This window comes from Dama dama, chromosome 17, assembly GCF_033118175.1.
Source record: "Dama dama isolate Ldn47 chromosome 17, ASM3311817v1, whole genome shotgun sequence".
Taxonomy (NCBI): Eukaryota; Metazoa; Chordata; class Mammalia; order Artiodactyla; family Cervidae; genus Dama; species Dama dama.
In genome coordinates this window covers 28759454-28773032 of record NC_083697.1, presented here as the reverse complement: position 1 = coordinate 28773032, position 13579 = coordinate 28759454, and the positions used below count along the sequence as shown (strand labels likewise).

The following is a 13579-nucleotide window of genomic DNA, read 5'->3' as shown; positions in this document are numbered from 1 at the left end:
GACTTTTTCTGTAAGAGATAGTTAATAAGTAGAATTGGGGGCTACATAGGGTTTCTGTTGCATGTTTTGTTTCGTTTTTTTTAAATAAATGTACACACCATGCCTAGCTAGGGGGCCAAAAAAACAGGCCACACACAGGATTTGGGCTGCAAGCCACAAGTTTCCTCCCACTGACCCTCAGGAAGCAAAGTTTACAAGAACACCAATGGCTGTAAAGCAACTATACCCCGATAAAAATTAGTAAAACAAAGTCACAGATGATAAAAATAAAGACCTAACACAAAAACACCAGTGGCTCGTAGAGAGTCTGTCTGTCTGTGGCAGAGACTGATTTTTGACACTTCCTGCCCAACCAGAGAGTCATTTAAGATTCCAGTGAAGGATTATTTCCCCAAGAGATTGATTATTTACAATTGTGGCAAAATCCAGTAAGCATTATTTGGAGATTGATTATTCCCCTTAAAATAACAGACATTTCTGAATTTCTTTCCCCCAAAAAAATTGTAGACAGGTTTTTTGAGATCAACCTCTATATTTGTCAGTGAGCCAGCATCCACCTGTGCTTTCCACAGTGAACACGATCCAAAAGCACTGACAGGTGTGTGCACGCATGCTCGCTCAGTCTCATCCGACTCTTCGCAACCCCATGGACTGTAGCCTGCCAGGCTCCTCTGCCCGTGGGATTGTCCAGGAAAAAGTACTGGAGTGGATAGCCATTTCCACTTCCGGGGACTCTTCCCTGCCAACGGATCAGACTTGTGTCTCCTGGGGTCGGCAGGTGGATTCTGCCACTCGCACTACTCTGGGGAAGCCCCTGAAAGGAGCATTTTCCACTAAATCGATGTGTCTCAGGGTCTCAGAATGCTGATGCTGATGGTGTTGGCCTCAAGCATGCCATTCCTGTAGAGCAAGTACAGGAAACTCAACTGTGACTGTGATCATTGCCTTGCAGATAACCTCTTTCTGGAGAAGGCCATGCAGCTGGCCAAGCAGCACGCCAATGCCCTCTTTGACTACGCAGTGACAGGAGACGTGAAGATGCTGCTGGCTGTCCAGCGCCATCTCACCGCCGTGCAGGATGAGAACGGGGACAGGTAAGTCAGGACTTTTGTAAACAAGGCGTTTTAAAGGGGCAAAGAGAGAAAAGAATTGTGTGCATGCTGGCTAGAGATGAGACGAATTGATTAAAGTCACTGGATCCTGCAACTGAAGCATTCCCTCAAGAAAAAGAATGCATCTGTAAGGCTGAGTGGTGTGATCTGCTTCTCTATCCTGTGGTTCCCACCTATTGAGTTCTAAAATAGCTGGTTACTCATCTAAGAGTACAACACTCTGGGTTAGAAAACTGAGATGTGTGTGGGGAATGGTACTTTTTGAAAAGCCCTGCTTCATTTGTTGGAATAAGATTTTGAATAATATCTAGTAAACATTTTGTTTATTGGAATAATATTTTTTACTTTGTTTATTGGAATAACGTAATAAACTTTGGTCTTGCCAAATGTCTAAAGTGCTTATTATCCCAACTGCATACCTGTGGTAACAGTAATCTCCAGGAAAAGCCCAATAGAGACAGCTCAAGAGCAACAATGACACAATGATTAAGAGGCCATCGTCATTCTCTCCCAGTTAACAGTTTCTTCTCTACTGCCTGTGTTAATGGTCACCAGTCTGTGACTGGACCAGACTCTTCTGACTGCTCTCGCCCACATGGTGTGGGAATCTACCATTCCACCACACATGCTTCCCACTTCTGGGGTTACAGAGCTCATATGTGCAGGGACACCTGGCTTCTTTCTAAAACAGTTCTCCTCTTCCTTTCACTGAGACTTCTAAAATAATCTCAAAAGCCTATAAAAATAGCAAGCGACAGCAGCTCTCAAGTCAAAGTCAAGTGGTTTGTTCAAAACCTTCCCCAAAATAGCATCAACAGTGAGAAATCCTCTCTGGAAGAGCTCATGGGTGCTGTGTCTTAAACACTGAACCAAATGCTTTAGGAAAGTGCCAGCCTCGGGGTTTCAATGAGAGACCTTTGTTCTCATTCCTTGCAGTGTAACCAAGGATGTGGTGTAACCACTGGCCTTGTTATACAGTAGGGGAGGAATCAGCACAGCCGTCTTGGTGTAATGTCATCAACAGCAGAACGTGTTTTACAGGGTTAAATAATCCAGTTAGCATCCAGTAGCACAGAACGACGAGAGAAAGCAGTTAAGCAGGACAGGACAGCAGTATTTCAGATGGCATTCTTAGGGACCGGCTGATGGGCCTAAGAAAGGGACCAAGGTGTCTGAAGGGAGAATTGTGGAAAGGGATACAGGCACACACATTCAAGTGGGGGCATGGAGGCGAAGGTATGAACATATGTGAGGACCTGGAATGTATATGGAGAGGCTGCGGAGGAAGCCTTCCCTGCCCAGGCACTTCTAAGGAAGTGAATCCTCAGAGTCCCCTCCCAGGTCCCCAGATATTCTCATGCCGCAGCTGGAAGCCAGAGAGGTGAGACTGCGGGAAACCGAGGAAGAGTCCTCATAAGAATGCAGACAGGAATAGCTTTGAGCCTTCATAGCTCAGGTCCCTTGTTTTCACTGAGCTTATTATATTCGGCTATTAATCCGAATCCTGTGGCCATTAGTCATCACAGAAAATACAATGAGAAAAAATAATAAAAACTTCTGGTACTGGGGAAATTCCCATGAGGGTGTGAAAATTTATGGGGGAGGGGGAATGTACTTCTGCTATGAAATGCTGAGCTACACATGGAAATTTTTAGGCAGATTTTGAAGTATGACCTTTTTCTTGGTATATGTACATCATGTCTGCATCAGACTTCAGGACCTTTTCATCAGTCTTCTTTCAGTCCTAGGTTTCAAAAGACAGTACGGAAACCCTGAGATAACTCATTTAAAAGTCTCTCTCAAATGATGATGCCACAGTCTAGTTTTCCAGGCTCTCCTATGTCAGTGTTAATCCCGCGTAATACACACTTGCTATTGCCAAGAAAGTGGCCTGAATAAAATGACACCTGCTATGTTTAGAGAAAATGCAGCCTATGCTCAAATCCCGTAGGTACTGCCACCATGGGACCCTCTGGGTGTGCTCTGCATCGTGATCTGTCCATACCTCGGAGGGTTCATCCTCCTGGGTGTTCACCACCACTCCACAGAGCAGCGCACATGTGCCCCTGCAGCAGGAGACCTTAAGGAATTAAGGGATGTCCTTGGAGCAAGACAGTCATGGATTTAATATATGATCTGGATTGAGTTCTCTTATACCTATACGTCTCAGTTTCATCACCAAAAATAAGGATAATATTACCTACCTTGTAAGACTATGATTAATATGATAATGTGTGTCAGATGCTTAGTGTAGTCTGGTATTAGAAGCTCTAAACAAATAGTAGCCATTTTTCATTGTTCTTGTTGTGTCATTTCCAATTTTTAATAGTAAATTTTTTTTAACAATTAAAAAAATTTTGTTCCTAGGAGTGATGCTTGGCACCTGCCAATATTTTTAGCCTCATTACTGTAAGCCCTGTTTGTTCGGTCATCCTTATTTTAGTGCCTAAATTGTGTGCCAGGGCTTTAAGGCTGACCCAGAGAGAACCAGCCTCCAAGAGGCTTAGAAGACAGAGAGAGAGGATGTACAGAAAACTATAGTTGCTCAAGCAAGCAGGAAACTTGAGTGGGGGACAGCTTGCTCTGCCTTGGAAACTGAGAAAGTCTTCTCCAAGGATGTAAGTTTTAGACTGGAGCATGAAGGATGAAGCGCTGGTGAGGCAGACAAGAAGAGCAAAACCATTTCAGGCAGCAGAAAGAATTCAGGGGAGAAATACAGTCACATTTTTCCTCCAGAAGTTTGCTTCAAGTCTTCTTCCTATAGTTAAGAGCCTAACTCCACTCTCCCCTCTTGGGATCTAGGAAGATGTTAAAAAGCCACCACCTTGTATTTTGGAAGAGGTGGCAGGGCTAGGTGAGAGAACTACATTTTTCTGAACAAATCCTAGTTCAGGAATTTAACTCATATCATCTGTGTGTGTCCAGGTAAGTCAGGGAAAAGTTAGAGGAGAAAATGCCCTGAAACCATAGCACAGAGGCAGGGCTAGGATTTGAACTTGGAGACATCTCTGCCTCAAAGTCCAGGCTCCTTTACACGTCAGGGAGTCTGAACTGAGCCCCCAGAGACCAGGCAGGCTCTGTAAGTGAGCAGGCAGTAGAGCACACTCACCCTGGATTCAAGATGTTTCATAGATTCCAGACATTCGCGCGCCAAAGGAAACTAGAGAGCCAAATTCAGTTTACAAATCCAGTCCTATCGTGGGAACCTGTTTTCTTTTTTTTTTTTTTTCCCCATTAACACTTTAGCTGATTATTGCCACTATATTTTTATTCCAGTGTCTTACACTTGGCAATCATCCACCTTCATAATCAGCTTGTGAGAGATCTGCTGGAAGTCACATCTGGCTTGATTTCTGATGAAATTATCAACATGAGAAATGATCTCTACCAGGTAAGCAGAAATATCAAGGAGACGACTGAAGAAAAATCCATGGTGTGTACATGGGCTTGTGTGTGTATTAATAATAGCATATAATATTAACAGTAGCAAAAATAAAATAACATGTCTCTGTAGGAAATATCACATAGGAATGTTCTTTTATGAATGAGGATCCCTTGATCTATGGGTATAATAGCAGTCACCCCACAGTGAAATTTAGCATCCTGCCGAGAGACTGCAAACTTGAAGCTTCAGACACTTGCCAAAGCACTCGGTCTACTGCAGGATAAACACATCACACCTGTCGAGAAAAAACAGAATTGAAAAAACATTTCAGTTTGAAAAGCCAGTGATTTACAAGAATTTTTGAAGTGTGCTGAACATGTTGACAGCATCTAGATTAAATGGTTATCAAATGAAGGGTGCTGAGTCAAGAATACAGAAAGCTAAAAAGGTTGCTTGAGAAGGAAAAAGTGTCTTTCAAAAAAACAGAAAATTCAAAATACAATAATAATGTTCAAGGTGAAGAAAACAGGGAACACTAAAGAGATTTGCCCAAATCAGATCCACCCAGAAATTAGGTAGACTTAAAAGCAGGCTGAGGAACTCTGTTACAGAGGTCGTCTAGTATCTCAGAGAGCAGGGCTGACTGGAGACTCAGTGAGGCTGCCTGGTGGGTACACGCAGGTTTCAGGTGAGGAAAGGAGATTGAGGGTGTCAGAATCAAAGCTGGGATGCCGGTGCAGGGAGCCGGCAGACCCCGACCAGCCTCCCAGGCAAAGGGACCACGCTGGGAGGAGGTGAGTAGGGTCTGCTCCCTCCCTCTTCCCCTGGTATTCTCCCTTCCTGCTGCCTTTCCCGGCCCCACCAGCCTTCTCTACAGCCTCATGATCCCGTGCCCTTCTCCGCTTTTCTGTTTTTGCCTTCCCTCCAAGACTCAAAATGACTTCCCAGTCCTCCTTGGCTTCCATGGTATGCCCAGATGCCTGACTCAAGCCTATCCCTCCCTCTAAAAATACAGGCAACCACCATGTACAGTTATTTACACAGTGAAGGTGCTTGTCCCAGTTCTCAATTTTTAAAGCAGTGATGTGAGTCATTTCCTAAAAGCAGTTGCTCTGAAATGTTTACATGTAGCTCCCAGTAGATTTTTATCTGTGAATAGATAGATCAAGTTGATCTGTGTCTCCTGATAAGGGAAAATAACAGTTTCCCACTGGATATTAAGGCATTAGGCCTCGTCTTTGGCCGTCATACTTAAGATCAAAGGGAAAATGAAGTTGGGGAATTCTTCACTGACTCATAACTAGGATGAGGTCTAATTTTAGGTATATATATTTAAAGGATGGCTTCTTCACATTTTCATACCAGTTTGGGTGTTGCTGGTGTTTGGAAAGGCACTTGGCCCATAAAGCCCGAGTCTCTCAGGCTCTAGGACCGACTGTTCCTTTCACCATCACAAGTGTACAGAGAAAACTGGAAAGGGGACCTTGCGCTTATCAGTCCGCCTTCCAAAGAGTGCTTAAGTTCAGTGCCTGTATGTCAGATTCAGGGAATTGTGTTTCTGTTTATAAATAGGACCTGCAAAGGACACTGCACAACAGGCTTAGTAGTTGAGATTTATTATGTGCCAAACTCCTCACTGTATCATTCGGTACAACTGTTGAGACTCTCCACTGTGCTGGGGACAAAACTCTGAAACCACCGCCTTTGACGCTCCCATGCCTTCCGGTATGGGGACTCTTGGGGGCATGCAGGTCCACTTCTCACACCCCTCTACCATCGTTTTCATTGATGGGCAAGGATTCAGGACCCCCTGGCTGGCCTTTAAGGTGTCAAACACATACCCAATGGCCACTTTTATTTGAGAACTAGAAACCCACTAATTTAAACTTCCATTTTTCTATTGTAAAGGTTCTCTGTTAGCTATTCTTGATGGGAAATTATACAGTTCCCTAAGTAATTTGGATTATTTGGCAATTGTCTGAAACATGCTCCCAAAATACCTTTCACTAATCTTAGTACATTTCTGTGGCCATCTGTCGTGATCAAATCTCTCTTCCACCCACCCTCTAGAGAAAGCCACACTCAAAATAATATAAGTACACAGGGTTAAGATTTTTCTGAAAATATTTCTGAAATCTATTCCTTTTAAACTATTTTCTCTTCTCCCATTCCTCTCCCTCCAACATAAACCACCACTCTAGTTTGTTTGATATCAATTTTATTTGCATATGTTCCTATAAAACATGAGTGGGGGGTTTGTGCCTTTATTTTTTGTTTTTAATTATCATATATATGTTCGTAGTTTTAAAATAGTACGTAAGGGTATGTATTAGAGAATCAAAGTTACCCTCCCTAGCAGCATACAAGTTCTCAGCCCCACTCCCAAATATAACAATTGTAAGTATTTCCCTAGGTATTTGCTACCTTAACATATATACTTTAAAGTAGACAGATATTTTAATATACTTTTTCAAAATTTATTCTTAATTGGAGGATAATGGCTTTAGAATGTTGTGTTGGTTTCACAGCAACATATGCAACAGCATGAATCGTCCGTAAGTGTGCATATGTCCCCTCCCTCTTGAACCTCCCTCCCACCCTTCTACATCGTCAGAGTACCAGGTGGAGCTCCCTGTCAGCAGCTTTCCAATAGCCGTCTGTTTTACATATGGTAATATATATGTTTCAGTGCTACTCTTATTCGTTCCACCTTCTCCTCTCCCTGCTGTGTCCACAAGTCTGTTCTCTGTTTGGGTCTCTATTCCTGCCCTGCAAAGAGGTTCATCGTTGCCATTGTTCTGGATTGCATGTGTATGCATAAATATACAATATTTTTCTCTGACTTCACTCTGTAGAGCAGGCTCTAGGTTCATCCATCTCACTAGAACTGACTCAGATGTGTTCCTTTTTATGGCTGAATAATAGTCCATTGTATATATGTACCACAACTTCTTTATCCATTCATCTGTTGCTGGACATCTAGGCTGTTTCCGTGTCCTCGCTGTCGTAAATAGTGCTGCAGTGAACACTGGTGTACATGTGTCTCTACAGTGACTGTATCAGTTACATCCCCCCAACAGTGCAGGAGGGTTCCCTTTTCTCCACACCCTCCCCAGCACTTATTGTTTGTAGATTTTTTGATGACTGCCATTCTGACCAGTGTGAGGCAGTACCTCATTGTAGTTTTGATTTGCATTTGTCTAATAATGAGTGATGTGGAGCATCTTTTCATGTGTTTGTTGGCCATCTGTCTGTCTTCTTTGGAGAAATGTCTGTTTAGGTCTTTTGCCCATTTTTTGATTGGGCTGTTTTTCTGGTGTTGAGCTGTGTGAGCTGCTTGTGTATTTTGAACACTAATCCTTTGTCAGTTGTTTTATTTGCAATTAGTTTCTCCCATTCTGAGGGTTGTCTTTTCATCTTATTTATAGTTTTCTTTGCTGTGCAAAAGCTTTTAAGTTTAATTAGGTCCCACTTGTTTATTTTTGTTTTTATTTCCAGTATTCTGGGAGGTGGGTCAAAGAGGATCTTGCTATGATTTATGTCAAAGAGTGTTTGGCCTATGTTTTCCTCTAAGAGTTTTATAGCTTCTGGCCTGACATCTGAGTTTATTTTTGTGTATGGTGTTAGGAAAGTTTATTCTTACATGCAATCCATGGTATATTATACATACTGCTTCTGCTTTGCATAAAACTTTCTTAAATTTTTAATTATCGATTCATAGGTGGTTGCAAAAAATATACTAGGAGGTTGCATGTACCCTTTACCCAGTTTCCCCAGTGATAACATCTTGTATAACTCTAGTCCAGTATCAAAGCCAGGAAATTGATATAATCCACAGATCTTATTTGGGTTTTGCCAGTTTTACATGCACTCATGTGTGTGTTCATGCAGTTCTTCGTGCATGTATTTTTAAGTTGCATAGGTGGCTTTGTCCTACATGTCATGATATCTGCCTTCATTGTTTGTGGAATTTATCCATGCACCTGTATATACAACTAGTTCATTGTTTCTACCCCTGAAGAGGATCCTATTGTGTACATCTTCAATCTATTATGTACCTATTTCCCAACAGCTGACACTTAGCCAGCTTCTCACTTCCTACCTCCACAGACAGTACTTCAGTGAAGTCTCACTCACGTGTCCTTGTGAATTTGTATCCCTCAGATATACAGGCAGGAATTGGGTTGCTGGGGTATTTGTTTACTTGGCTCTGCAAAATGTCTGCCTAAGTCCACATGCCGGCAAGCACGGTATTAAAAGTTCCTAGATTCCTACATTGTATAATTACTTAAGATACTCCAACTAATAAAAATAAATGGAAAAAAGAAAAAAAAAGATATAATCCTGGGGTTTAGGATCTAAAGCCTAAAATATCATAGAAAACCTTCCGTGGGACCATAGAGAGAGGAAAAAAAAAAACAATAAATTTTTTTAAACTAATGGTAAGAGATTTTGTGTGATATGAAAATTATATTAAAACTACAGCTAATGTTAAAACTCTGAATGGTATAATGTGATTTCAGGTCTTTTTTCCAATCTCATTCTCTTTCTTTTCCCCATCTCCCCAAATGACATATCTGATTACTAAACACAGTTTATTTTTTAGTTTGAGAGGAAAGCTCCTGGCTATAATGTCTAAAAGTTCCAAGGACACGATTCATTTCAAGCCAGGCTATAGTTCTAAAGGATGGGAAAAAAAAAAAAAAAGGTTGGCGGGGGCGTAGAAAAAAGAGAGAGTAGACATTTGGGGGAAAAGAATCACGTTTTGTTTCTGTTACATTAAATAATCACTGTAACGACACAGCGCGGTATCTTTCATCCACTCTCACCTGGTGTGCCCAACAAAGATGCTGGCGGTCCGCCTGCTGTCACTGCTTACTGAGCAGGAAAGTCTAGGCAAACTGTCATTAGAGAGGCTGGATTTCACAGGCTGCTGTGAAACAGACTGATTTGTATAAAAATATACTGCTCTTCTGGCAGTGACCTCAGTTCTTTGAAAGATACTTTCTTGAGTGTTTGTCTTACTCATCTCGAAAATGCAGTTTTCAAAACATCTCATTTGCATTCACTGAGGTGCCGCTTTGTGGGCAGGATAATCAAATGGACCTGGCTTGTTTGTCCATCTGAGCCTTCTTTGTGAGGTGGCTCTCCTGTTCTATTATGCCTTTGAGAATCCTTTTATAAAGTGTAGTGGCAGAATTCTGTTGATTGGTCTCATGGAGCTTGTCCATGGAACAATATTTTTTAATTTAACAAATTTTTTTGCATGTTATTATACAATGACAGTACCTTTGTCAGTTGGTTTCTGCTGGGTAGTTTGTTTAAACTTTTTCAGTAAAACCGTAAGTTGATTTGGTTCATTAACATATGATGTCTAAGCTAAAAGTAAGACTCCTACTAGAAATTCGAGAAAACTAAATTTACTAATAGGAGTTAACCATCAAAAATCAATTGACTGTAGCCAGAAACAAAGCTATTAAGAATTGTAAAAAAAATAAAAATTTTTTTAAAAATTGCAAATATAAAATAATTTTGATAACTAAATGTCAGTCCAGTATATATATATATATATGTATATATATATATCATTAGCAGGAGAGTAACTCATTTGCAGAGGTGAGAACTTAATCTGGACATGAGAAGTGGCCCCTCGGTATGATTCCACCTACTGCAGCGTGTCTGTGCCACTGACCAGTGTCATCTCCTGCCTCTCCTCCACCGCCTAGACCCCGCTGCACCTGGCAGTAATCACCAGACAGGAAGCTGTGGTGGAGGACTTGCTGCGGGCTGGTGCTGACCTGAGCCTTCTGGACCGCTTGGGTAACTCTGTTTTGCACCTCGCTGCCAAAGAAGGACATGATAAAATTCTCGGTATTTTACTCAAGCACAAAAAGGCAGCACAACTTATTGACCATCCCAACGGGGAAGGTAAGAGACAACCACGCATCGTGGTGTAACCTCTGTCTGCTTTCTAAACAATAAGTAGCTACCAGATAAATATGTGTGTGTGATCTGCGCCCCAAAGTGCTTTCCTTAACCACTTGGAATTCATCATCTCTTACGGAAATTTCCATTGCTGGCTGCAGCTAATTCCTTTGAAGATGATCTGGAATAGTCAGTCACTAGGAGGGAAAAGCAGAGGCCTAAGCAAACACCATTCTTGATATGTAGAAAAAGTATTAGCTGCTCAGTCATGTCTGACTATCTGTGATCCCATGGACTGTAGCCTGCCAGGCTGCAGATTCTCTAGGCAAGATACTGGAGTGGGTTATCATTCCTTTCTCCTGACCCAGGGATCAAACCTGGGTCTCCTGCATTGCAGGCAGATTCTTTACCATCTGAGCCACCAGGGAAGCCCCCTTGATATGTAGAAAGTATCCTTTATTCAGAGAATGTTTATGTGTTCGCATTGTCTCCTGAGAACACAAAAGGAGTGTGGGGTTTACATGCAGGGCAGCTGACTTACAGCACCTGTACAGACTGGAGTAGGGACATGCTGACCCCCAACAGCCTTCCGTCCCCATAACCATCCCTGTGCTTGGGCTGTAGGTCTGAATGCCATCCATGTAGCCATGATGAGCAACAGCTTGCCGTGTCTGCTGCTGCTGATGGCTGCGGGGGCCGATGTCAACGCCCAGGAGCGGAAGTCGGGGCGCACGGCGCTGCATCTGGCCGTGGAGCACGACAACATCTCCTTGGCTGGCTGCCTGCTCCTGGAGGTGAGGACTGCACTTACCTGCCTTCTCATTCAATTCCCAAAGGGCATTTGGGAAAATCTTTTCAAAGAAAAACTTCGCTAACAGCTCATCTCCCTATCATTGGCTCTACCTGTGTAGTATCTACTGGAGGCTTCAGAATAGCTGCTCAGGCCCTCCAGTATTCCCCTGCCCGGCCTCTCTGAGGATCTCTGCACTGGCAGAGCCTGCCTAGAATACAACTGGGCTGGGAACATGACCTGGAGAGCCATGCACACAGGGGAGGTGGGGACAAAAGGGCCAGAGGACCTTGAACTAACCCTTTTCTGTGTGGGCGGATTTTAGGGTGATGCCCACGTGGACAGCACCACTTATGACGGAACTACACCCCTGCACATAGCGGCCGGGAGAGGGTCCACCAGGCTGGCGGCTCTTCTCAAAGCAGCAGGTAAGGCAGCCTGGTGGTCAGCCATAGAAAATGTCAACAGGAAGGCAAACCCAGACTCACTCGAGCAGCCAGGCCACCTCCTTAACCTATAGATGTGCTGCAGAAAGGCACAAATAAATAAAAGTTTGCTGCAAATCCCACTTAGCAGCCACGAAGGCTCTGTTTGTATTAGTAATCCTGGGTGCCATGCTGATGGTCGTTAGTTTTTACTCACCTGTTTTGGATTTGGATTGAGTCCCATGACAGGAGATCTTAAGGTTGAACTGAATTCCTTGCAGAATTCAGAGCAGTATCAGCCTTAAGGTCCCATCACAGGTCCTCAGAAGGAAAAGTTTATTGGTATAATAAAGCATTTAAAGACTTCCTTTTGTAAGAAAGATCTCTGAGAAGCCAAAATGATAGGAACAAACACATGGGCCCAGTGTGAGTAAGTACTGTCATGTACCAAACCCTGAAAATTGCTAGCTTCTGTTGGGCTAGATACTTCACACTGTCTCATTTAATCTTACTTAATCTGCAGTAACCTTTTGAGACAAATCCCATTACTACTCCCATTTTATAGCCAAGGAAACAGATTGGTGAGACTTTTGCATCCCAGTTCCCGGGCCCTGGTAAGGGGCAGAGCTTGAGTCACACCTTGTCACCTTGAACTTCCAGACTCTTCTATGTTTCTCTCCCCTGCTTTGCAGGGGCTGTAGACTGCAACAAGGATGTAGACTGTTATTGCGATTCAACCCTTTCATCCTATGAAATATAGGAAAATTATTCCTGCTCATCCTTGAATCTCCACTGCCTTATACATTTAGAACCTCAAACATGTTTAATGTAATTGGTGTCTCAAGCCTGTCCTGGCATACTTGATTTACTTATGAGGTTATTAAATCATTTTTTAGAAAATAAATGCCTCACAGATTCAAGAAAATAGCACATTAAATACCTTCTTTTAAAAAAAACAAAAAACTGAGATCAGGAAAATATAAGAACCTTTTCTTTGGCACCACATTTTTCTGACATCATATACCAAAAAAGCAGCAGCCTTCTCTTTTCTTCTTTGTCAAGTTGAACATTCCCATAAGCAAGAGCTGGTGATTGCAGTGTTCATGATTAGTTTGGGGAGTCACTGGTTATGATTATGAAATGCCTTCAGACTAAAAGCTATAACCTTTCAATAACTACGCATCCTACCAGCAGGTTTTCTTGGTGTTTTGCATTTAAGGATCAGTGCCATATCACAGGGATAAAACAGAACAGGTTGGCACTAGACAGAAAGCAGCTTTGCTCCTTTGAGCAAGCAGGTGAGGACACTGAGAAAAACGAGGTGCTAGGCATCAAGTTGAACAGATAGTGACTAAACAACAAGGGTGCACCCTTAGGATTAAGGTCCTAAGTCATGCCCGACTCGGACCTCATGGATTGGAGCCCACCAGGCTCCTCTGTCTCTGGGATTTCCCAGGCAAGAAAACGGGAGTGGGTTGCCATTTCCTTCTCCAGGGGATCTTCCTGACCCAAGGATCGAACCTGCATCTCCTGAGGCAGGAGTCAGGTCAATGGTGCATCGCTCACTGACAACCATCCTATAGAGTCAAATGTGAGAGTCAGTCTAAGTCTTTGTTTTTGAAAGTGTCCTTGGCTATACAAAGGTATCATTGGTCACCTTTGCAGTCAAGATATATTAGAATTTAAAAGCAGATATTTCAGTGGAAATGTGTTTTATATATTTATAGAATCTGACCTCCCCAGGCAGTTAGGAGCTGAGAAGATGTGGGTTTTACCTAATGCTATGTGACTTGGCCCCGCAGGAGCAGATCCCCTGGTGGAGAACTTCGAGCCTCTGTACGAGCTAGATGACTCCTGGGATGAGGATGGAGAGGATGAAGGGGTCGTACCGGGAACCACTCCTCTGGACATGGCCACCAGCTGGCAGGTGAGCGCCGCTCCA

At 42.9% G+C, this 13579-nt stretch overlaps 1 protein-coding gene across 3 annotated transcripts in view; it reads left to right on the top strand.

Annotated features, from left to right (window-relative positions):
• The window catches only part of NFKB1 (nuclear factor kappa B subunit 1), a 122069-nt gene that overhangs the window by 102025 nt on the left and 6465 nt on the right, over positions 1-13579 (top strand). For all 3 annotated transcript variants that reach the window (XM_061164321.1, XM_061164320.1, XM_061164322.1), the window contains 6 exons: positions 953-1094; positions 4389-4503; positions 10224-10425; positions 11047-11216; positions 11538-11640; positions 13440-13564. In XM_061164321.1, the coding sequence (XP_061020304.1) occupies positions 953-1094; positions 4389-4503; positions 10224-10425; positions 11047-11216; positions 11538-11640; positions 13440-13564 (857 nt within the window). The remainder of the gene's footprint in view (positions 1-952; positions 1095-4388; positions 4504-10223; positions 10426-11046; positions 11217-11537; positions 11641-13439; positions 13565-13579) is intronic.